General features: G+C 34.2%; 3 protein-coding genes and 3 long non-coding RNA genes across 9 annotated transcripts in view; 3 read left to right on the top strand and 3 right to left on the bottom strand.

The window, feature by feature from the left end:
• Positions 1–1,701: 1,701 nt before the first annotated feature.
• On the bottom strand, positions 1,702–3,756 carry LOC139778818 (uncharacterized). Its single transcript, XR_011719702.1, has 2 exons — positions 3,360–3,756; positions 1,702–2,148 (listed from the first exon to the last, which is right to left on the bottom strand). It is a non-coding gene; the product is annotated as an uncharacterized lncRNA (long non-coding RNA).
• Positions 1,959–26,413, top strand: part of LOC139778809 (mannosyl-oligosaccharide 1,2-alpha-mannosidase IB-like) — a 50,253-nt gene continuing 25,798 nt past the window's right edge. The window contains exons 1-2 of the mRNA XM_071716913.1: positions 1,959–2,330; positions 9,679–9,894. Coding sequence (XP_071573014.1) covers positions 1,959–2,330; positions 9,679–9,894 — 588 coding nt within the window. The remainder of the gene's footprint in view (positions 2,331–9,678; positions 9,895–26,413) is intronic.
• Positions 5,470–11,655, bottom strand: LOC139778817 (uncharacterized). Its single transcript, XR_011719701.1, has 2 exons — positions 10,907–11,655; positions 5,470–5,680 (listed from the first exon to the last, which is right to left on the bottom strand). It is a non-coding gene; the product is annotated as an uncharacterized lncRNA (long non-coding RNA).
• Positions 11,708–26,413, bottom strand: part of LOC139778816 (uncharacterized) — a 72,377-nt gene continuing 57,671 nt past the window's right edge. The window contains exons 1-5 of one of the 4 annotated variants that reach the window (XR_011719699.1): positions 16,367–16,540; positions 15,294–15,769; positions 14,150–14,337; positions 12,781–13,001; positions 12,053–12,405 (exon numbers count right to left, since the gene is read on the bottom strand). This is a non-coding gene — a long non-coding RNA (uncharacterized lncRNA). Of the gene's footprint in view, positions 12,406–12,780; positions 14,338–15,293; positions 15,780–16,366; positions 16,610–26,413 lie in introns of those variants that run through there. The other 3 variants (XR_011719698.1, XR_011719700.1, XR_011719697.1) reach the window with 3 other exon arrangements.
• On the top strand, positions 16,857–19,985 carry LOC139778811 (uncharacterized). The gene is made up of 9 exons (XM_071716915.1): positions 16,857–17,009; positions 17,526–17,645; positions 18,047–18,164; positions 18,463–18,724; positions 18,815–18,931; positions 19,187–19,277; positions 19,356–19,498; positions 19,592–19,724; positions 19,833–19,985. Exons 1-9 carry the CDS (start codon positions 16,866–16,868, stop codon positions 19,884–19,886), a joined length of 1,182 nt encoding a protein of 393 aa, XP_071573016.1. The 5' UTR covers positions 16,857–16,865; the 3' UTR covers positions 19,887–19,985.
• LOC139778807 (uncharacterized) lies at positions 20,477–25,791 on the top strand. Its single transcript, XM_071716911.1, has 9 exons — positions 20,477–20,787; positions 21,514–21,633; positions 21,728–21,845; positions 22,027–22,288; positions 24,293–24,409; positions 24,617–24,707; positions 24,784–24,926; positions 25,056–25,188; positions 25,631–25,791. The coding sequence occupies exons 1-9, from the start codon at positions 20,572–20,574 to the stop codon at positions 25,682–25,684; spliced, it is 1,254 nt and encodes a 417-aa protein (XP_071573012.1). The 5' UTR covers positions 20,477–20,571; the 3' UTR covers positions 25,685–25,791.

Raw genomic sequence — 26,413 nt, 5'->3', positions numbered from 1 at the left:
CTAATAGTACATTACATCCGACAAACGATCGCCTAGCCTTATTAGTATGTCGCGTGGCAACCGCATTAATGCCGTTTGAATACTTATTCCCAAACAGAATGTAAAACCAGGCATCTCTGCTAGGAAAATACACTTCTGCGAAGTAATAGACACGGTTGGAGTTACATTATAATTAGGGAATAATATAATTTCGAACGATAATATTTTAACAATACATTTAATAGAATATATATATTTCAATATTCAAGTATCTCGAAATAATGAATACTTTATATTAAATAAGAATGTTTGTCTTTTAGAAGTGATTCGCGATAATTAAATGCCTTTTGAATGAGAAGAATCGCGAATGATTCTCGATTATATTTATCGATGATTGTATGATCGTGAGAATTGTTTTTAAAACTTGAAATTCTTAAAACTCTGAGTTTTAAGCCGTTTTTGACCGGGGAAATAGATAACGAATGAGCGGGCAAAGTCGGTAGATTTTAGGCCGCGCTGAAAGGCACGTTGCGTATAGCAAAAAGGAAAGAAAATCGAGATCTGCAGGTGTAACGCCTGCAGCGACCGGGGCGATAAAATGCACGCAGGCTCTCTCGATGCTGCCAGGGAGGACCGGAGAAACCGTTCGCGATCCCTCGGGCTCGATAAAAAATGCAGTGATCACATTTCGGCAGAGACTTCGGAATCTCCAAACTATCTCGCCTTCTTTGATTCTCACCTCTTCTCGTATCCTCCCGCTCGCCTTTCTTTCTCGATCGGCGATACCGCGCGCTCTCGCCATCCCTCGCAGCACTTGGCGTACGTATAACGCTTTTAATATTTTTTCGCGCGACGCTTTGATGTAATCGTTCTCCCCGAAAAATTACCTTCGCTCGGGTGGATCAGCCTTGCGACTCGAGTCAACGAACCTTGCTCCGGCAATAGTTTCGGGCGATTTCAAACATAACGCTGACTGCAGACGATCGTCGAATAATATCCTGTTTATATTCGTTCGGAGATTTCGGTTAGTAACGTAGTTAATGCTTTTTCTTCGCAGATTTTTGCTGATAAGCGCGAGGCCTGATAGGCTTAATTTCGTCGAATTAGTCATTTCCAAGGAACAATCTGATATAGCCTACTGTAAGAACTTGGAACAAAATCGCATACTTATTCGCCGCCGTGCTCGAATTACGTTTAACAGGTGGTTCGCAAGTAAGTACCACGAGATGCTGCGGATGTGATTCATACTTATAATTTCTGATGTACGGCATCAACATTCTTTTTAAATTGATTTTCGTGATCGATATTAGCATTAAATTGCTCAATGGCGCGATAAAATTTGAACATGAAAGACGGATCGATTCAGAAATCAATTGCGTTCTTTAAATAATTAAACTTTAAATTTTTCTTTGAATAACAGATTTTTCATATTCAAAAATTTGAGTCCAAAAAGTATTAAAAGTGCTCAATATTGTATTATTATAATTGTATTTATTATTTGTCGTTTATTATATGTATACCGCGATAAAAATATTATTTATTATAGAAAATATATACATTTTTCTTTTATCTTAACCAATCTTTGCAAACTTAAAATACTTTGGTTATTTAGAAATGATTGTATAATTTTATTTCTTTAGTATAATTTAAAAAATTTAGATTAAGAAATTCAGATTATATTGTCAGGTTATATTGCTAAAATTGATATTTTAAAACTAATAATTGGATTTGTAAATTATAATTAAATTATTATATGTATATACAGACGAGTGCACAAAGCTTGTACATTTTACGTGTTGTACTGGCTTTCGTATAATCGTATCGTTGATTGCCGTTACATCAGTAAGCTCTCTGTCATAAAAATTCATACATTTGACACAACGAATCTTTCACATTCTCTTCATAGCTCTGCCAATACGAGCGCAATCCAGTCCGAGACTCCAGGCGGCTGGTCGAGCTGCGGCAAGTGTCTAGACGACATGAGGCTCATGCAAAGATTAGCGATCAGCGGACTGCTGTCCGTGATCCTGATCCTTCTCCTAACCGGAACATTTATAACACGGCGCGATCTCGCGAGTGTCGTCGATCGAGGCGTCGCGCCGGAAGAACGTAACGAACAGTTGAATCCGGCCTGGGTGCAGGATAACGTGGTCCCTGGGCAGGATGAGCCTGAAATCGAGGATAAAGATAAAGATAAAGATAAAGATCGACGTTTAGATATCAGACATAAACAATTCGAGCCTTCGGTGGTCGAAGCGCCAGCCGCGTCCGTTGCTGGCATTTACGTTATTAGACCGCCTAATCCACCTCTGGACGATGTGACCAATCAGCGCCGTGAAAAAGTTAAGGAGGTAAGATTACAACTGACTTTTGTTTTGCATGCTAGAACTAAAAAGGGGTAAGCCGACGTGTCGTGCAAAAGGTTAGACTCGAGGAGGTAAGCTTCACAATAAGATTATTCTTAGTTTTGTATTAAATATATATTTTTATTGTTATACTTATTTATACAATGTATATTTTTTCATGCGTTATAAAATTGAAATATGATTCAACCTTTTACGTTTTGTCTACTTTGATAAACGTATGGTTTAAGGTGAAATTTCCATTTCCTGCATTTGAACGCATATTCAGACCTACATTTTCCGAAAACTCATTTTGTTCACGGTAGTTTTTACCACTGCCGTGTCGTTCGTCACTGCGGCGTCACAGAAAATAGAGGCGGAAATTAAAGAGATTCGTAAAAGAAAACCGATGGGCTCTTGGTTCGTCCTGCCACATCAATATTCGCGTTTGGATTAGTGGGTCATAGGTGGAAAAAGAATCAGGGAAAACCATTCGGGACGATAGGCTAAGACTGATAAAACAAAATTTTTAAAAATAATATGTAACTTTATAAGATCCAGTTAGACTGATGAAGTATTCAAATAAATTGCTCTAAAATTCAATTATATCTAATTTAGATTAAATCAGAATTGTAATTATGTCTTAGCATTATTTTTGACTAAAAAATTTAATTTGATCAAGAAGTAGAGTTTTGAAGTTCTTCTCAAAGTCCTACAAAATTGTATCTTTATAAGATTGCAATGTAATGTTTGCAAGAGAGAAAATTAACTTCGTCAATTTTATGAAATAGAGGAGGTGCATTAATAATGCAAAAAAAACATGTGTTTTCCATGCAAGATTTTAATCCTCGGTAGCGAGATTAATCAATTGCGACATACTGAGCCAGAAATGGACAAACTGAACTCAATCAATTAACCCCCGAGCAACCGATAGTTGTCGACAAAAAAAAAGAAAAAAATATGAATGACAGATAACTGTCCAGTGAAGTGTCAAACTGGATTGACCGGCGCACGAATGTGTCATGTTTCATGACGTACCTAGTATGACTAAGTTGATCCAACGCAGCCATATCAATTTAGAGTTTAATCGATTCTTGTCCTTCGCAGTAACATATGACGAGCAGGTGCTCGTCGAAGGGAAGGTCCGATCGTATTTCGATGGGCAGGTTAATTAATTCCATCGCATTCAGCGTCATGAAATGGACATTTCATCTTTTTATCTGAAAATGAACGAGAGAACTGTTAATATTTGTCATATTAGTATTTTATCGCTTGATATGCTTTTAACATTAATATTTTACATGGAATATTTTGGAAAATGTAAAACTAGAGGGGATAATACAGAAATTAAATATTTTCTCTTGTTAACCTATTTTTAATCAAAACCAATATTTTTACTTGGGAAAAAGATAGTGTAATGTGATTATTAATAAAACTATTTAATAAAATAAATATTATGATATTTGATTTTACCAGAACAAAAGTGAATATATAATATCAATGATATAAATAAGCACATTTTATGAAATTTAATAATTTTGTTGAAAAATGTTAAAATATTGGTAAAATAATAAAAGAATAGTACAATTATATGACCAATAGTTTTTGTAGCTACGCAGCTGTGGTAATTATAAATATTTCTACACAATAAGAAATTACTTATATACTTTGAAAAAGATTCGATTTCAAATTATTCGTGGATTATATATCGAAGGCAATTATTCCAAATAAAGCGATTTACTAGTGAATTGATATAATTTACCAAATAAAATATATTTTAATTAAACATTCATATTTTACCTTACAGTATGCTTTTAATTATGTGTTTTTCGCGCTTCAAAAAACAGCACGTGAATGAAAATTAATAACGTAAAGATCGAAGTTCACAGAAGACAATGATTATAGGTATATGAAATGATTTTTGTAATTACAAGACTATTTCATGTAATGACATAATACATAAAGTGTTCGCATTTTAAAATTAGATCATTATTATAAAAATATTTTCCGTGTTCGCGAGTTTCATTTAAACAATTTTAAATTTCTACAACTAAACTACATTTTATCATTTTTTACTAGGATAGAACTAAAAACTGAAATAACAAGAAAATTAACTAATGTAATAAGTGTCAACACGTCAGTGTTCTTTAATTTAAATCAATTGGTTTTACGTTTTGGGTTTATCGTAGACGTTGTGTGTTTCCTTTAATTCTTTATGATCAAGAAACGCGATGGCACTAAATTCATTGCGCAACCTCGTTGACGGCGTCACGACCGGTGATTTCAGATGAAACGAGGGAAATCGCTACGTCGTCGCGGCGCGGTGCGGCGCGGCGTCGCGGTTCTTGAATAATTCCGAACGGAGAAACGTGGGTAGCCATCAGACTAATTGTTTTTAGTCGAGCTAATGCAGTAGGCGTGACCACCCATTATCATGCCATGCAGCCGACGCTGATTAAAACACTCGCGCATTTTTCATGCCCGCACGTTCAAGGCGTATCTTCACTTCGTTTAATCGCGCATATCAGATATTAAATTTTCACCCTCTTAAACTTGAAATAATCGCCGTTCTCGCCAACCACGGGATAGTTTAAGAAAAGCGAATTTAAGTATCTATAGGATTTTGTGATAAATCAAATAGGACAAGCATTTATAGACATCTTTAAATTTTAATTATTTTTATTCATTTATTTATTACTTCTATTTTTTTTCTATTAACTTTAATCTATTAATTTTAAAAATTATCACTCTTATATTATGTATATTCTACCGAAAGGTTTTAGTAACTTTTTTGTAATAATAATTATGAAACGATAATAGAACAAGTAAATATAAAAAAAATAAGAGTCAAGATTTCAAAAATATTTTAGTATTTTAAGCTTATAAGAAGAAAATAATATTTTTACCAGACATATATATTGTATCAAGTTTGTTACCACGATTATTATGTAAAAATGTTATTGCAACTTTTTTTAACCTTATTTTATAAATTATACCTCCCTTTATTTTTGGACAAAAGAGACTTTGAATATTTTTAATCTCGTTACAAATTCATAAATTTACAAGAATATACGATAAAAACACCAGATTTTGAATTTCATCGTATCGCGTGGTTATTTATTCAACGCAAACCATTAATAATACTAGCCTGACATTCTTTCGCTGGCTCCAAAGCTCCAGGTGCTTCGTTACGATAGCGTCTGTAGGATATATCCTCTTCCTCGCGAATTAGCACTTAGAGATCTGGAAATTTCGTGGGGAGGATCCAAGAGCAAGCGGCGTGAATGGCAACTGCGGGAGTCCGACAAAGTCGCATTGTCTATCGAGTCGTACAAGTTGGGCACAATGGTGACGGCTTCCTTTAATGAAAGATGCTAGTTAAGGGAGGCAGAATAGGATAATGATAGAAGTATGGAGTTCACGAAGCAGGGGCGGGGGGAGGCGAGAGAGCGAAGGCGCAGGCTCTTCTGAAGCTACCTTTCATCCGCGGATCTCGCAGAATGGCGCGGAGGGAAGAGAAATGGGAATGCCAGTGCCACATCGGCTCCACTTAGCAAAGATTAATTCGCGTTGGTTTGAGAGCGCCTGTACAATGCGCAACTCGCCTAACAATAATAAACAAAGCTATAATTACTCTAAATCCCGTTGAAGGGGGTCGCAAAGACAATCCTTTTGGATGTAGGATTTCGGGGTCTCTTCTGTCATCTCATCTTGGCGCCCTTCCTCTCTGCCCTCCCGCCCCTCAATCTCTTTCTTTTTCTCTCTTTATCTCTCACGCAACCTTCATATCTACTTCCTGCTGTACCAAGCGCTTTGCAAGCGGACATATACATATCTCGGGCCGTTTGTACCTAAACTCGCTGCATTGAGCTGAGTTGTATATGTGCCAAGAGACGCTCGAGATGAGTAGAATTTCCTACAACGTCCTTTACGTAGTGGTTCTCATGGTGTCACGCTTGCTCTCACGCTCCCAACTCGAGGTGCATGCAACACGTTGCATGAATATGCATTTATATTTCTTTCTACTGTGCGCTTGCTTTCAATTATACAGTAGCGCCTTTGCGCGGGAGATGCATATATATATATATATATATATATATATATATATTCGCGGGACTTCAAATATATATCTGATAAACGTATAATAAAGTAACGAGAAACTTAGAACGTCAGGAAAGTTTCCGACGAGATAATGAATTCGGTATAAAAATTTATTAGTTTGGATAAAAACCCGTACGATCCGTGAAGAGTGATTGGCTACATAAATTTTCAGCCTCCGTTCTCGACAGCCTGGTCGCGGCAACTTCCGCATAAGCAACTTTTGTACGTAATGACATTTAATCGTGGAGATACGTCATACGTGGAGATGCGTTCTGCTGTATGATTATGAGAAATACAGAAGACGATGCGTTTACACTCGATGCTTGGAACTACACGGTGAACATAATTTACAAATCGACAAATGAAAAAGTTAGATATTAAACTGTTTTTACCCAAGATTTACTTATTTTCGTGTGATAAACTCCCGCTGATGAACAAACGATTGAAAATCTACAAAAATATTCAGACCGAAATGAATCTATACTCTCTTGCTTAATTTCTTTTTATGTATAATTTTTCTTATTTCTTTTTTGACTTATTGTTAGTTTATTTACCTTTTCTCTCTGTTACATATTAAGTTTCCTTCCTCGATTGACTTTTCCCTCAAAGGTGCGACGCGTATAAAATGCGTTCGCCTCTCTGTGCGCGACGGGCGCGGTTAGATTTTTATAACGTGCGCGAATCGTTTTTAAAAGGCTTCATGACGTTGACCCTCGTGCAGGCTCACCGTACCGCAGGTAAAAAAGGATATCGCGTATACGGGGGCGTTATTCCTGCTGGTGTTGGTTCTGGAAAGCACACGCGTGTGTGTCCGACACGCGCATATACACGTATATATACGCGCGCGAGAGCGGGTGTGGTGTGAGTATGTTGACGGAGGCAGAGGGTTTGGGGTGCAGCTTTCACAAAATCACGGTGGGACGCCGACGCGGCGGGACGACTGGGACGTTCGTGGAAGGGCAATAAATAACGTAAATTGAAAACCGCGGGAAATAAAGAGAGGAAATAAAAGCGCCACGGTTAAGTACACTTATACGTGCCCGGTATCGGCAATACACCCGCGCGCGCGCATTGCACACGCACAGACCGTGCGCCGATGCGCATTTGTGTGCATCTCCCCTGGAGTATCCAAAGCTTTTGCTTTGTTTGTGTACACCATGCATACTCAATCGTCTGACGGAGTATCGCCCCGCAACCCCCGCCCCCTCTCCCCCTCCCCCCTCCCCCTCACCCCTCACCGCCTCTTCCTCCCCGCCCTCCATTCCCTTTTCGCTGAAGCGCTGCGCCGCTGCTTTTCCTCCTTTCCAGCGTGCATTTTGTTTATTAATGGAAATGCGTGGAGCATAGGCAATTTGAAAGGATATTTTCTCTCTCTCAAAACGCGAGAGAGCTCCCGCGGGGAGCTCTATACAGAATTCATATCGTCTGCGATGCCCCGACCTGCCGCGGTTTGTCTGGGCGTGAGTAACGCGCGTAAAATAATGAATTTATCCATAAGCTTGAATTAATTAGAGGCAAATTTAGGATACAGGACTACGCATACGAGTTTTGTAATAAATTCCGCGCATTTTGGTCAAAACGGCGCGTCGGAAGAAAAAAAAAGAATTAAAAACTAGAGGGATACAATCGTTTTTTATTCATTTTACTCCCAATAATTATCGAATACGTTCGATACCTTAGCGCTTATCAGTTTCCCAAATGTAAATAAGTAAAAATGAATCTTGCATAATTTTACTGCTGATTAAAATAGACATCTCTCGCGCGCGTATTTCGCGCGCGACCGACGCGCCGCTTTTTCCGTGCCGGTGCTTACTGCTTAACCGCATTAAATGGTTTTAATGGATTACTCTTGGATTACAAAAGCGAAAAGAAGAAAGAAAAAGGGGCTCCGGTCTTCCGGATGAGTCGGGGAGAGAGAATCCGGTTACCACGGAAGTGACGTAACAAAGAGAGAATAATTGAACGGGGCCACACGTCCGACACGAGGTTTTGCCTTCTCCTTGTCCGCCTTGCATCTTCCTCTCTCCCCTCCCCTCCCGTGTCGCTCCTCACCATTCCCTTTCGATCCGTCGACCGACACCGAGGCTAATGGTTTAATCCTAACATGGATGTTAACCAGATTACCGGCTACAGATCCGACATGTGCCGTGCATTCGCCGCGGTTTCTACGGAACAAATTATCCACGATTACATGGATAATGGCGGAAGGCGTTGAACGACGCGTGATGCCGCCGTCCAACCCGTATACGATCGTCCTCTGCAATTTTCTGCATCGCCAACCCGTTTTCTAAGCCCGACGTAATAACGCGACATCATCGCCTTTCGAGCGCCACGGAATTTTGCATCCTTCCTGCGACGGCTCGCCTCTCAACGCTTTTCCATCCCTCGCGCGATTATCGCGCGAGCTTATCACCCCTTTCAATAGTCCAGAGACTGGAGAATTTCGTCGTTCACCCAATTTCAGTAGATCAGCTTAAAATTATGATATTTCCTAAAAGCTATAATGTTATTTCCATTCAATATGATTATATGTTATGAAAAGTCGCAGAAAATAAATCGGATTTGCATTTAAATGTGATTCAGGGCGTAGATAATTGTAAAATGACACGCGTTTCTCTTCTACTGTCATCTCGCGAGAGATTCTTCGTGCTCTCTAATTTCTGCTTTTTTTTTTATTACCACCGCAGCCGGAGGAAGAGAGAGAAAGAGCCCCTTCTGGTAATACCACTGGTCAGGTCTTTTCGATATTATATTGCCCCTAAATTATGCCGTCATAAAAACGTGATGAAGCGACCATAACCGCGGGTGCTCGGCAAATGGCTCGAAAAATCAAGAGAAACGGAAATAACGGTCAACGAACGGACCGGGCAATATATTTGTTATTCACGGAACGGCTCACGTGAAGCGTCCATATCATCCTACTTGATATATCCTTGATGCTTTGGCTGTGCGTTAATTATAGAAGGGAGATTCTAAAATTCCGAGATATTGACTTTTTCATTTGGTACATCTATATTTTCAATATTAATTATTAATATGAAATGCCGTGTAGCTAATGCTAAATTTTCTAAAAAACTTAAATCTTTGTGCTGAAGAAAAAGTACGATTCAAAAAGAAGACATATGATTTATAATATTATATCACGGCAATTGTGTGGATAATTGACATTATTTTATATAAATCGTAGAAATAGTTTAGTAGATATTTTTTTTTAAGTGAAAGGTTTGCATTAACTCTTCGCGATTTTTTGGCGCAGATGATGAAGCATGGCTGGGACAACTACGTGCGGTACGCATGGGGGAAAAACGAATTAAGACCAATCTCGAAGAGAGGTCACAGTGCCAGTATCTTCGGGGCCTCAAATATGGGCGCGACTATCGTCGATGGACTCGATACCCTTTACATCATGGGTCTCCACGATGAATTCAAACAAGGACGCGACTGGATTGCCGAGAATCTGGACTTCGATATCGTGAGTACCACTTTTATTTGCATGCCTTCATATCCGCATATCTCTCAGTGACATTTATCAGCGAGATACTTACACTGAGATAACCATGGCACCGAATCTTCAGCAAATTATACTGTGTGCCTTTGAAAGCGGCATACAAGAACAATATTTTTAACAGTCAAAATAAATCTTATAGAACAGCATTCCTTTGAATAAAAATAAAATATAATTAAAACGAAGAAGACTGTGATTTACAGGCTTTTTAAAAATCTAAGGACTGATTCTATTTTATTTTGATATATCGATAGATTAATATTAAAAGAAATATATTGTTATAAAACTCATAATATGGCGGACTTAGCGCATATTACCTTTAATAAATTATTTGTCAAGTGTTCATTTTAATTGTCTCATAGGATTTGACTGACGTTATGTTAATTACGAGAGGATTTAATTATTCTGACAATGAGTTTTTTTCCGTGCTAAATTTATTCCTCTCAGACAATTACGAAATTGTTTCCTTTCATGATGATAAACTAATTTATTATCTTTTTAAAAAATAACATAAAATTTCATATAATAGACATGATCGTACACCGAGAAAACATTTTTCTGCATTTTAGTAAATATTAGTTTGCATACAACTGTGATTTCTCAGTGAGTACACATGATACTAATAAAAAGGGAAATTTTATTCATTTTAGTAAATGTAGTCACAGTTGTATGCAAACTAATATTTAACTAAAATGCAGAAAATTTTTTTTCTCAGTGTATCATATTATTCTTATTAACATTTTATATGTAATGTGAAAAACAATTTTAACATAAGAGTAAGACGTAAATTTCGAGTTGTGTTTTAAACTTGTAAGCACGAATATTTTTTCCGTGCATATTTCTTTGAAGAATTTCTGCAGTTTTCCCTTTCATGAAAACTGCGAAAGTACAGTGATGTCTATCTAAGTGAAGGTATCATGATGAAAGTTCGACATTCGCCGACACGCATCGAAACCAATTTCGTCCTGAGTCAACTTACCTGACGCAGCCATGTCATCGTCTCCTTTTTCGCGGTCCCCAACGGAAGCGAACTTTTGATATAGGCTCGCGTCTGCATACACTATTCCTCCTCCGCGCCATCCTTCCTTTACTTTTGCGTTATACAACATGCCGGAAATGTGTTTGCTCGGAAGAAGGTCCCGTTCTGACGAGATGTCGAAGACACTCTTCGATTTTCTCTTGGCGCGCGACCTATTCAGATAAAATTTAATAAGAAGTAGAATAACATTATTTTTTATAATGTTATTCTACTTCTTTCGACATTCCAAAAAGTGGAAGTTTAACTATATTTATAAAACTACCTCTTTTTACATCTCTTCTACATCTCGAAACTGATTTTAAAATTAAAATAGTTCTCTTATTAAAATTAAAATAGATTTTTTTTAAACGAGGTATCCATAAATATATAATTTTTTAATCACACGTTATAAGAGTAGTAGGTAACATAAGAAAGTAGTGTTGAAAGAAAAAGAAAAGAGTGAAAAAAGCAGAGAGAAAAGCATAGAAACATTAAACTTCTTCACACTAACTTTTACAAAAATTCGATATAATTCTTTGAAAATTGCAAACGTTCACTTTGTCACCGCGTGGATATGCGACCTTGATGGAAAACGAGAATCTTATCTTTAGAGAACAGGACCACACTGAAATATCTCAAATCCCTGACTCTGGGTCCAATATTTTCTCGATAAAATATCACAACGGACCATTTTGTAGGACACAAATTGTCAGCTTAAAGTCCTGACATAAAATATGTCATTGCGACATCAAATATTCTTTTTGTGTGACAAACGATAAAGCTTAAGAAATTACGTACAATTAGCAATATGTAATCCTTCATCACGGAAAGAATGCTGAAGTATCTAAAAATTTAACTAGATACAGATCTGAAAATAATTATGTTGCACCATCGAGTAAGTACTAGACAGCGAAGAATTTTATTCATAAATTATAGCTAATACTAAGCTAGTCAATGGCTAGGTAACATATCTAGCCTGCGTGATACAGCCATTAGCTGTAAAATGCAGATTGGCTAGACCAATTACCACTCGGGTATATTTATTTTGTTAAACATTTTTGCCATCAGTAGTGGTTTCTAAAGACATGTTACCTTCAAGGGAGATTTGATAAACAACACATTAATGCGCTTAATTAACTTAATCGTTATACAAATCGATGCCTGCAGTATTTCTCTGTCGGTGCGTGAGAGAAGAATAAACTTGAACGTTTTCGCGTGGCAGTTTCGTAAGTACCGAGCCAGGAAACTTAGTCCGGTTTATCCAAAGTTGGTAACAGCCTCCTGCACCCTCCGACTCCTCAAACTCTTCTCTCGCAATGTTCCGTCGGATTTCTAAGTGGATAACTTGCTGTATTAGCTGCTTTCGGCTTGCGGTAACCGGCGTGTCAACCGTGTTAGAAGTTATGCCTATTGTTTCGCGGCTGTTTGTGAAACTCTTTCGTCTCTCCGGATCGTTTTGGCTGCAAGGAATGTAAAATTACATCAAGGAATATTAGATACGATTCCATAGTTTAATCCTTTTATAATTTACTTTGGTTTGTTATTTATTTGGATATATACACATACATACACACGTAAGAAATATATTTATTTAGAGATTTAAAAAATTTTAATTAAAATATTTATCACAATAATCAGTCACTTGCATTATAAATATTTGTACATCTAATGGTTTTAGAGCTTCTTAATATCTTTTATTCTTTAAAATTATAGAAATATTACGTGCAATTTAATAAAATTATTAAGTTATATTTTCTAAATGTTAAACAGTTAATATTGAAAATACGCATAAACATATAAACTTATCCAGATATTCGAATATTAATATATCTTACCTTCATTCTATTGTGATCAGCATCTGAAATATTGAAAAGAATAAGGATGATTCAAGAATATCCTGTATCTCACGCACGTTCAATAAAAACGATAAAGGATGAAATTAAAAGGCAGCACGGCAACGATTCATCTCGGTTATTCGCGTCTGGTCAGCGAGATAAATTCCAATGGTCGATATGAGCGAGAAGGCCAAAGGAATACCGTGTGCAATATATATTGCCTGCAATGAGATTTATACAAGAATGAAAACAGCGCGCGGCGAGTGCGCAGGTTTTGCACGCGGGCTATAGGTGGGAACCGAGATCACGCGGGCGGGCTATATGGACTTGTTCGCGATTCGGACGGGCGATAAATTCGGGAAGAAAACTGCATCCGAAGGGGCCTAACTGCTCCAAGTACAAAACGATGACTCGCATCACGTATTATGCGTTAATTTATGCAGGTGATGGGAATACAAGGTACTAGCCGCATTTAGCATCTGACGCCGCCATTTCACGTTAATATACGCACAACCGTATAAAGTTAAAGAAAAAAAAAATGAAATATACATATCTTGTATGCAACAAAATAGAATTTATATTGCTATCAGTTTAAAATGCTATAGACTGTAACAAAAAACAATATCAGAAAACTTCTACATGTATAATCTTTATATGCACAATCGTTGAAAATTTTTTATCGATTTACTGACAGAAAATGTGAGAGCGATGTCGTGCAATGCATTAAAGCTTTTAGCACGGTATCGATGTTAATAAGTTAGAATAGATTTACATAACTTGCAAATGCATTTGCATTTACGTTAATGTACATAAACGCATATATTTGTTTTCAGTGTAAACACGATAATGTGAAAACATTTTTGGTCGCAGGCCTCTTCACTTATATACTCGTATTCGCAAAAGCTGCGTATTTTTTAATTTTGTTAAGTTGAAATCGCTGTTGAAAAAATTATGCGACGTTATTTTGCAGTTCCCATAGGGCATGAAAAACTATTTAATTAAAAGCCATTTGTTAGTGACAGTCATGTATAAATCTTTTCTGCTAAAACTCAGAAAGAATTTAATAATAAACGTATTAAACGTACTTTTACAAATCGTGTTGTGACACTGAACTCCTCGAGGATCTTCTCGTTTGTTTTAGAAAGCCTATTTAATCAGTTCTAAGCTGACTTGTTATAATAATAGAATAACAAACTTATAAAGAGGAAAAAATGTGAAAGAGAGTATTAAAATTATAAAAGCGCTGCAGTTCGTATTTCTCTTACATATAGCATTACAGTCATGTCTGTGTCTGTCTACTTTAAATGATAAATATCTCACAATCTATTTGCATAAAATTTAATATAGAAGTTTATTGCTTATTTCGTACTTGATGTATTTCCATATTTTCTTCCTTGAACTCCCTATCATATTTTCTTGATATTATTTTCTTATTAATCTAAAACTAAAAATACAGACAGAAATGCGCCTCATGATGCTCAAATGCTCAATCCGTATTCTCGGAGTTAATTTTGATAATGGTTGACAGGTTCTCGTTTATAATGTTAAAAGTTCCATCTGAAAAAATATGCACGCATTAAGATATTACGTAAATAGAAAAATACAAATAATATGACTAATTAAATTATTAATTTAGTACTCACTTTAAGGACGTTCACCGGTCCTTATACTAGAGAAAATCGAAATTTTATAGATTTTCTTGAAACTGTGAATATACGTTAATTTAGGTGTGCTTTATGTGTGGTATAAATTGCAGTACCTCTTGCGGTATACAAATCGAAATACTGAGCCTCAAAGTTTCAACTTTTACCAAAATTTAGTAAAAGTTGAAACTTTGAGGCTCAGTATTTCGATTTGTATACCGCAAGAGGTACTGAAATTTATACCACACATAAAGCACATCTAAATTAACGTATATTCACAGTTTCAAGAAAATCTAGAGAAAATCGATTTTCTCTAGTATAAGGACCGGTGAACGTCCTTAATCCACTCTCTTAGCGATTTCTCTCGCTTTCAGAGATACATGCTTAACAGTTTGGCTTTTGCTACTTTTTGTTATACGATTGTCGAAGTTTATTCGTAACCGGTTTCATCGCCATATCGTTATGATCAAATAGTCTATGAATGTGGCAGAATCTTATTTATTACTGTCTCTTAAAAATTTTGCAATCTGAAGGAGATAATTTTTACTAAATTCACAACAAGACCCAAATGATTCTTCGCTTTTAACTATAAAAGATTAATTATTACAAGCAATGGAATTTTCTTGCTAATAATCATAAGAATTTAATAACATCTGATATACAAAAGAGAACAATGTAAATCAATGTAAATACAAGTATAAAAATATATAATGTATTTCAACCGTTATTAATATTATTTTTATTAATAAGAACATTTGAAAGATTATTATAAAGTATGTATTAGGTATGTAATGAAGTATGCATATACACAACATTTTATCATTGACAATACGGGATATGATTTTATTTCGTACGCATTTTTTTACTTACGTTTCGACGTGATTTGCTATAAATTGATTTGGAAGTCGAGTTGGACATCATTTTGTGTGCGTTTGATGATGCCAATCGATGCCGATTTAGTCGTTTGGAAGAACGAACATTTCGTCTGCCAGCTATACGGTACGCGCGAATCAACGTATCGACGTGCAACTCGCCCCGTTATTCGTCGACATTGAGTAAGTTGCGCTTGGTAGGTATGCAGCGTAGCTCTCGAAGGGCGAAACGGAAGGAAGGATGCACGCTGAGATATGCGAGGTACCACGTATTGCACAATTATGCCAGGCCTCGTCTAACAGCGCTATGTGCCAGCTATATAGCGCACAACGAAGAGATGCATGCATCACAAAATGAGTCGATCCCCATTTCGCCTTCCCATTGTGCATGCAACATACTCTTCTAAATGCGTGGATATGCGATGTTCTGTGCATGGGCGTTGTCGTCCGAAAAAAATCGTCAAACCGGGATACCTGTAAATACCTGTTGTTTGAATTAAGCTCTAGAAGGGATTTCGTATAAAAATAATTGTTATTGTAATATCATATTAATTCAAATAAATGGAATTAATTAAAGACTCTTGATATTAAAATTTACGAGTAACGAGGGAAAATGGGCTTTGAGAGTCAAACGCGGTTAGTTGTGCGTGATGAGTCAACGTTAGGTAACATCTAATTGATAATTCAATACCAATTATAAATCACATTAATTGTAAGTGTTGTTTTATAAAACATTTGTAAAAATGCCTATTGTCACAAGACTTTTTGAGATAATAATCTGGAAACTAACAATAGCAACGCAACAATCACTCTTTTTACACTTTTGCGATTAGAATGATAACAATTATATCTACAGATATCACGAAGAAGATATATTGAGAATGTTTCTTCAATAGCAGGAATAATTTTTATAAGTTATAATCTACAATCTGTTTGTATTTTTAAACGCACAATGATCACAATACCTGTAGGTATGTTATATTCTAAACTTATAAATTATACGATTTGGATAGCAATTAGAAATATGAACATGTTTAATCGATGTTAATCAACATATTAATCAATACTTACTTATTAAAAATCAGATAAACGTCTTATGGTGACACATGATCTGAAGAATCGGTTCCTCGGGAAAAAATAACGACTATGTGTACTGGCCGACTGTTCAACCGTGAATGGCACTTTTGTTCAATAAGTTGCGAAGATGACTCGCGTTACTGCGTTTGCGCGAACTGGAAGAAAGAACATTTTTTCTTTTCACAAAATACATTTCCTTTCACACCTAATGCGACGATTATTTGTCATTATATATAATTTTCTTTATCTATAGTTCTGCGCAAAGAGACCTATTAACGAAATTGATCTGCACATTTTTTACTTCCCCTCTTGTGAGGTATAGAAAATTTTTCAATTTAAAAGGTATCAGATAATATACTAACATTATCTCGGACAACAATGCACTAAGAGCCAACAAACCAGAAAAAAAAACAGTTTCAAAGAAAAAAAGAAATAAGGGGGATTTTTTTATTCTATACTCATGTAGTTCCAAAGTTCCAACGTGCAAATCGAAATGCATTTATTTGAAAGTCGCTATTTCAATCTCAACCGCCTTCTCATGTCGTCAATTGGTCTATGGCCTTATCAAAAGCTAGGATCTAGAAGGATTAAAATGTTTCTTGTATCATTTTTCCTGGTAGAAGGTATAATGGCACAGGTATACATATCTTTAATAGATATATTTTGTGTGTGTGTGTGTGTGTGTGTGTGTGTGTGTGTGTGTGTGTGTGTGTGTGTGTGTGTGTGTGTGTGTGCTCTGGTTATTAGGGCTCATGCACAATGAGAAGAATAAGGAACAAGGAATTAAACATAGAGAGAATTCATAGTCGCATTTTTTTTCAACACGGTCTTCTCTCTTTTTTCAAGACACGGAATTCTCTCTATGTTGAATACCTTGTTCCTTATTCCTCTCATTGTGCACGAGCACTTACTCTATATAATGTACTATTATTGTTATTACTATTATTGTTACTACTTATTATTCTTTATAAGATTTATTTAAGTTATACATATCTAATTTTTTTTAGAATTTTTTATAAAAAATTGCTTATAAATACTAATATATTAAATATTATAATTAAAATTATTATTGTACATTAAATGATCATATGGATTCAAAATAATCTAAAAATGATTGTTAATGATAATAAATATTAAACAATATTACTTTCAGTTGATGAGCTTTGTTACGATTGAATACAGTAGGGATCTTCTTACAAAAGTATTTTCCTTCTCTTTTATTATTCTTATCAGCACTGTAGAATATAATGTGCTATATTTTAAATCGGAACAAGTGAGTTAATCAATAAAATCTTCTACAATAACAAAGCACAAAATGGTCAACAATACAAAATATTTCACAAGCTATACATTATTCAAATATAATAGTAATTACTTGATTCCAATTAGCATTTGCAATATCTTGCATGGACAATTATTGGGAGCTTTCCAGCAAGCGACACAAGTCGACACAAATGTCGTTTTGTCTTTGTTACTCATTGCCAAAAAAGAAAGATAGAACGATGTTTGTGTCGACTTCTGTCGCTTACTGGAAGGCTCCCATTGTCAATAGTGTTACATTTTTAATAATGTTTTCGTTATCACAATATTATTTTCATTAAAATAAATTATTATAGAATTATACATTGACAGTGAAATTAACTATTGCAAGCAATTATGGTACTTAATTGACAGGTGAAGTGTCTTTTCGAACAAGTCCTATATGACTGGCATGCTCTAACTGATGCAGAGGAAATAGAAATAATACAAAAATACGCGAATAAAGGGAGATTATGTACTATTATTGCAGGATGTGAGAACAAAACTCATATTATGAGAATTTGCATGTATTTGTTACTTTTATTTTATTATAATTAAAAAATATATCTTGTGTGTATCTTGCTATTATTATATTTTACAATATCATCACACTAGCTCATTTATAATAGTTTATTTGTAACAAATTTTACGAAAACAGACAAAAATTATGTTAAATATCTATTAAAACAGCTAATTAATAATCAATGTTAATTTTTCTTAATCCATTATTGATATATTATCGATATATATATATATATATATATGTATATATTATTATTCACTGATTTTAGTCTGTCTATATTCTGGCATTCTGGTTTTCATTTTATTGTTTTTTGTACCGGACATTCTCGATATTGTGGCACCATTGAACGAGCCTCGGCGACATCAATTGCCTATCGCAATCGAAACCTTTTTCGACCAGGAAAAATATTTTCTCTTTATTATTATAAACTTCTTAGTAATCGCTCTTATAGATTTAACCATATTATTGACCGTTGAAACGTTATATGCAATATGCATACAACACGCTTGCGGATTATTGAAGCTTACTAGGTAAGATGTTTGTTATTACGTATTATTTCATTGTTATATATATTGTCAATTTCTGAATTGTTATAAATTATGCGATTGGCATTGTTTTAGCCATCGTATCTTGAACGCATTCGACGATCGTTTGCAACAGATGAGTATGTTTAAATCAAAGTGCACCATCTGTGTTAAATTGTCTAAAGCTATTAAAATTCACAGACGATCTTTAGAGTGCGTATTAATTTAAGGATAATTTGGTGCAGATAATATATTCAAAGCTTGCTTATATTTAAACGACTTACGTATATACGCTAGATTATATTTTAAAGCATGTATCCATAAACTGATAAAATCGATGTTCCGCAAAAAAATTAGATATATATGTATATATTATACATATATATTAAATTTATATAAATTATATATACATGGAAGATTCGCATACACGTACACGTGCAGGTTTATGATTTTCTTCTCTTATTCAAGATTCGCCGAATGTTTATGCTCTACTTTTTCTATCTCCTACCTTATTTTGTGCATATTTGGGGTAGCTTCTTTAAGCATTAATTTATTTGAAGTGAGTAAAACTTGTGTTAATATGATTTCTAGCAACTTCTTTTTAATTGAGAGACTCATACTTTTTGCTCAATCTTAGCTCTTAAAAGCAATTGAATCAAAACACACGAGCCAAATAACCTATTTTGGTCTATTCGTCTTTGCTCATTTATGTTATATGTTTTGGGTTAATTATTTTGGTCAAAACTTGATAGACAACAGTGCCGACGTGTTTGTACAAACGTAAGTGCCGAATTAAAAATGAATAGCCTATACTTGTTCTAGCAAGTGAAATATAATATCTATTACATATTTACTAATTATTTATGTTTATAGTTATAATGTACAATGGTACACGGTGTCTCCACATATTCAAAAGAAAATATTATTTATACTACACAGATCCTCAAAGAATATCTTATTCGATGTTGGCAATATGTTTACATTCTCAATGGACGGAGTTGCTACGGTAATAATTTTATTATGAATAAATATATTTAAACAAAAATAATTATTTTGGATATGTATAAAATATAATGTACATGAATAATGCAAAATAATATAAATTTTATTATAGCTTATTAACTCGTCTTTGTCATACTCTATGCTACTCTATTCCACCCGGACATGATTTATATCGATATGACAAAAATATGGCTACGAATCGTCTATAATCCCTTTTTTATACTTTAAAAAATGCTATCACGCAATAAAACTTACTTCAGCATGACACGCGAGATTTTTTTACTATCAATTATCACAATGAAATATATTTTTCTCACTTATGGCTTTCTGAAACAGAACACTCGAATGTCCTTCACACATGCATCGATGATATTTTCTTCAAATACACTTTCGTACAATTTGTAAAAGTAATTTCAAAAATAATGGTTTCACACGTAGCTTCTCTAGCTTGTCGGTATCGTAACGTATTTGCGAGACACTTCTCTGGAAGAGAAACCCTCCGTCACGCTCTCCTGCGCACAAACCACCGTGAATGTAAGAAATTTTTTGTCGCATCGCGCGTGCGTAAAAATTCTGGTAACTGCTACCGTTTCACCCCTGAGAAAGCCACCAGTGGTTACATTAAACATGTAATTTAGTTGCCTTACGTTGCAATCAGATTCTTGGTAGTCCACGGTGCACGATAGTCGAATGACTCGTCCAATCTTGCTTTAAAGACCGTTTGGCAATAAGTTAATTTATAAATTGCCCCCCGGTGTCTCAGATTCTTCGTAATGCCACGCATTATCGTCATTATAACGCGGAAAATGCATGCAATAAGTTTGTAATAGCTATACTAAAATATTCCGGTAATGGTAGAATGGTATAGGATCGCGCGTAATCTTTGCAAATCTGCGTGCACAAAATCGCAGCGACTACCAATCGGAATGGATTTCTTCAACAATGAGTACTACATCACCCGACATCTAATGGAGTCGATCGGTCTGTGGCCGTATGAAAAGCCAGAACGTCGAATGGTTCGAATGCTCTGCGTGTCCTTCATTCTCATTCAAGGCTTACTACTGCAGGTAGGCCTCTGTGATCGTTGCATCTATTCTAATATTATTCCCATAGGGATGACTGATCCGCGCAGTCATTTAGGTTTAGCGAGCACATCACGGACCTTAATATAATGCACGAAGCTTAATATACTGCTCACATTTACACATCATGTACACGCGGTTTTGCGAGTAATGGTGCCATAAACATCTGAAAAAGTGAAAACAAAATACGACAAAGTTTAAAAATCATGAGAAGAATAAGAATAAAAACAAAATGCATGTCATATGTATGTTTTATATAGATGGAGTAAGATAAAGCTTAATAATTTCTATTTGTGTCATTTAATTAAAACAGTATTTTATTGGAATCACAAATGTGTACTTTACATATTTATCAAAAAATATTAAAAAATGTAAAATATTAAAAAGTGAGTATTAAATTGCAGAAAGTAGTCGAGTAACTTAAATTATAAGAATTTTACGATTTTGTCTAAATATATTTTTTTATTCAACCTGTAAAGATAAAAAGGGTGATTGATTAAAATGGAACACCCTGCACATATAAAAGAATATAAAAATTATATCTAGATGTAACATCTAGATGTTTAGTTTACAACGTAAATTTGGTGTAGATTTACAGGCACGTATAAATTGCACATCTTACATTACTGTTTGACTTCTATGCACAAAATAAAACATGCATATTTGATTTAGAAAAAGAGTTTAAGAATGAATTAAGAATTCTGTTTTTAGTTGGCAACATTTATCACGCACGAATATAGTACATCGCTGTTTATTGAAGTCTTCTCGTTTAGCATTCTTTTTATGATTTATCTTCTGAAATATAATACGGTGTATTTTAATTCTAATCACGTGAGTCATCTGAATCAATTTTAAGAAGTTAATTAGAAGTGATTCTATGAAATATCTACTTAATATTTTAATCTCTCATTGTTTGTAATCGTAGGTGAAGAATCTGTTTGATCAAATTCAATGCGATTGGAAATTGATAAAAAACATGGACGAACTGAAAATAATTAAAAAATATGCATATAAAACAAGATTTTATGCAATCTTTTCTGGATGTAAGTAAAATAGAACACGGTTCTCATTTAATAATGTTTATAGGATTTGAACTTTATTTAAAAATAAATAAAGAATTAAATTGAAAGAAGTATCTGTCAGAGATGCCTGAAAACAAATTATCACGTAAATATATATTACTAGTTATTGTAAATATTATCTGTTAAATTTGAATATTTTCAGCGATCGTTTATTCAGGAACATTTCTCTTCCTTTTAATTATATTTGTACCAGATTTTCTCGATCTTATAATGCCATTAGATGAGCCTCGTCAACGACAATTTCTAATACAAATAGAATGCTTTCTCGATCAAGACAGATATTTTTACTTTATTTCACTTATGATTATAATAATCGCTTTTGTAGGTATGACGGTAATTATGGCGACGGAAAACATGTACATGATATTTGTACAGCATTCTTGTGCATTGTTCGAACTTATCAGGTGAAATAATGTGAAATTCTCGGCTTAACTTTAGAAGGCTACCCCCCCTTCGATTTTTTTACTAAATGTAGTCTACAACTCCATATTAGTCTGGAGTTGCGGAAATGCCTAGTTTTCGATAAATACAAATTTTAATTATTCAGACTAATTAACATTTTTCAAGATTTTGATATGAAAAAACAATTGGAGTTCAAAAATATTTTGCTGAAATGTTTTATTTTATTATTGTATCGGATAACTGTAGGGGAGACCGGGGCGAAGTCGTCACCGGGGCGGAGTCGTCATTGCAACTATCTCGAAATCTGTATGTTGTGTGAACTCGCCTTAATACTGTAAACACGGCTTATGGTGCCCACGTGACCAACGGAGTTTAGTGAGGTTATGTGTCATGTTGTGATTCTTATCGAGGCAAACGTGTTTTCGGAGGTCGAAAGTAAAATTATTTGCGCGTCGAAAATTTATAATATCTTAAATATTATTGTGTCTCCGAATCTCAAAGTAAGTGATTCTAAAGAGTAATGCATGCTGAACAGGAATCCAGTGAATTTTTTTTATTTTCATTGATTTCTAATATTTTATGAGCGACCAAACTTGAAACTTGTGTCCGGGGCGAAGTCGTCACCAAGCCATATCATGGAGGCTTCCGGCGAAAATCAAAGTCAAAGAAGCAGCAGTGGTCGGATTCCGGCGAGGACTTGGATAATATGTGCTGCGTGTGCTCAGAAATGACAGAATAGAGCTGACGAGAAACGTGTGAGCGTAGGGCACATAAGTGTGTGCGCTTTTCTTGTAATTATTTTCCGCCATCGTGTTTTTAATTAATGTTTTCCTTTTTCTATTAAAAAATAATTAATAAAATGTATCTTATCATTGTTCATGATCGAAATTATGAATTTTTATTTAAAATTCAGTCCGAGAATGGAGTAACGACTCCGCCCCGGCAATTTTGACATTTCAATTTTTGCACCTTTGTCGTTTTTACTCTATACCAGTTGAATAAAGCGACGTAGACCAAAAATGTCCTTATAAATTTTGTAGCCAAGGGTTTACTCTTTACAACGGTATACCACATTTTACTAAAATTATTTGTTTTGTTGTTAAAAATCGGCACCGAAAAAATAGTGACGACTTCGCCCCGGTCTCCCCTACATATATCTAATGTTGTCAAAATAACATGAAAAAAAAAGAAAGCAAAGAAGCTTATTTTCTCATTACATTTTTCGATATTGTCGCTCGTTGTTTATTAAAAAGTTATTAACAAAAGTTATTAACAAAATAAGTTTCGTAAATAGAACGTAACCACAAGGGTTCCCAACTTTCCACGCAAAGCGAGGTTTATTCCACACCGCCCCCTGCTTACAGTGCGAAATAAGGTCTCTTATTGTACGGCTCCACATGGGATTCCAACTTTCCACGCGAAGCGAGGTCCACTCCACATCGCCCCCTATATATACTTACGGTGCGAAACGAGGTCTATTATTGTACGGTTCCACACGGGTTTCTCACTTATTTTCTACGTGAAACGAGGTGTTTACAGTGCGAAAAATGTAGGAAAATGAATTTTTTTTATTTTGTCAACACTGTACGTACAGTTCTAATACGTTGCACTAATAAAATAAAACATTTCAGCAAAATGTTTTTAAATTCTAATTATTTTTTATATCAAAATCTTGAAAAACGTTAATTAGGCCGAATAATGAATTTTTCGGAAACTCCGCATTTCCGCACTAGTGGTTCCGACTACATTTAGTAAATACTATACATATACCTGTTTTCATCAAAATCGGAAAAGCGAGTCTCTTAAAGTCTTATTAATTATATAGGCGATATTTTAAGTTTAATTTTTGTAACATTTAATCTCAAGTAGGCAATATGTTATAAGCATTACTATTTTGTGGAAAATAGATCGAAGATATCATAATCAATTAGCAAGTTTATTTTTTAATATTTTTCTTATCGGTTACAATTTTTATGTTCTCAATAAAGACATAATTGTATTGACAGCTATCGGTTAACATGTGCGTTCGACACATGCTCATCGAAAACGACACCCTCAAAAACTAAATGCAGACTTTGCACTAAGTTGTTAAGTGCTTTTAGCACTCATCAACATTGTTTAGAGTAAGTACTTGACATACTTTGAAATACTTATAATTGTTTTGCGTTGAGGCTAAAAAAAATTTTAATAACATTTTATAAGCGTAACAAGATCAGATATGTATTCGTTGCATCTAATATTGCATATTATATTATAATATATCACATTATCGTTATAAAGCATAATTTTTTATTTACTTGTAACGTACATTATTGCCTTAACTTTTCAAGATTCATCGAGAATATGCAACATAAATTTTCGACATCTTATTTTGTTCTATTTGTGTTTGGTGTGGGTTCGGGGAGTGTTAATATGTTTCGTGTGAGTAACACTTTTAAAATAGCATCAAAGATAAATATCATAAATGGTCTGACAATATTATATTTATTGATGATAGTTATTTGAGGCAGTCACGATGCGTAATATATTTGAAGCTATTGCAACCGGTTTATATGTATACTCTCATTTGGCATATGGTTTTTTTATGAACTATTTCGGGCAGGATATAATTGACCATAGCGAGTATTTTTTTCAACAAATGTGAGTGCATTTTAATAAATAACATGCTAATTTTTACTTTACAAAAAAGTATTTTATGTATTACACAATATCCTAACTGCAGCAAACAATTTTAAATCTTTCAAACAATTTATATATATTAATATATAGTTATAGCACACAATGGTACACAGCACCGCTATATGCCCAGAAATTATTACTCATGACATTACGACAAAGCACGAAGAACAGCAAGATGATCGTTGGCGGCTTATTTGTTATGTCGTTAGAAGGTTTAGCCACGGTAATATTACGTTCATATTATATAGAAAATATATACATACGTATATTTTATCGTATCACGTATCTATATATTATCAAGAAATGTATCTTGTATTTTGAAGTATTTAACTTCTTTTTTTTTTTTTGATAAGATTTATCTTTTATTCCATTGTTTTTATAATTATACTATTTATAAAAAAACAAAGTATAATTTTTTAATTATACTTAATTAGAAAAAAATGGCTCAAGACTTTTCGACTCAATTTTTGATAAGGAATATTGCTGTAAATAGTGGACGAATTAGGTGACACCCTGTACATATAGTAATGAAATTTAAAAGTACGAAAGTGTTACTACACAAAAGTCGGAAGCACATATATAGAAAAATTTTAAGAAAGCATAATATTATGAAATAAAACATAAGGAAAAGAAATTAGTAATATGAAAGAAATTTCTTGTTTCAGCTTGTTAGTATGTCATTGTCTTATTGTATGGTTATGTACTCGGTTCGTAAATAATTATGCAATATATATACAGCAGTAATATGCAATCGTCAACATTACTAATAACAAACCAAAGGATTGGATTACGTAATTACAAAAATAAAAATATATCACAATGTAATTACTCCATGGTTTTTATTATAGTACAAAAATTCCTTTAGAAAAACAATTAGTATTTTAAACACTATAATTTTCAAATTATACAATTTTATATAAATATATATACTACACATTATCATCTTTATCTGCACATTTTAATTTATATTTTCTTTTTATTTTATGCTATATTTATACGTATATATTCAGTATATATTTAACGGTTTTATTATTGCATCGAGGGAGGATTTTATATTTCAGTAACAGTTTTAGAATTGTATTACAATAAAAAGGCGAAAGTAAAAAGAACTATTTTTTTAAATTATTTAGATTGTATCACTGTCTTACTTTGCAATGTTGTACTTACTCTAAACGTAATTAATAACAAAGAATTTCTGATGTTGATAGCGACTACATCACTCGAGTCACACCGTTTATTGTGAATTGATGTAAATTTTAGCTTACAATAATTTTGATTATGTGCATGGTGTTAAATTGTAATCGGGACACAGGATCTTATTCTGTTATCTAATTAAAAGAGAGACGTAGCAACTGTTAACAATAATTGTTAATATCAACAAAAAACAACGTATTACTTTTATTATCTTAAATTGCAATATAAATATTTTTTAAGATAATAAAACCAAT

Source organism: Temnothorax nylanderi, unplaced genomic scaffold (genome assembly GCF_030848795.1).
Source record: "Temnothorax nylanderi isolate EJ_2023f unplaced genomic scaffold, tnyl_v1.0 TNYL_tig0197_pilon, whole genome shotgun sequence".
Taxonomy (NCBI): domain Eukaryota; kingdom Metazoa; phylum Arthropoda; class Insecta; order Hymenoptera; family Formicidae; genus Temnothorax; species Temnothorax nylanderi.
Note: the sequence above shows the minus strand (reverse complement) of the source record. Positions and strands in the feature narration are given on the sequence as shown.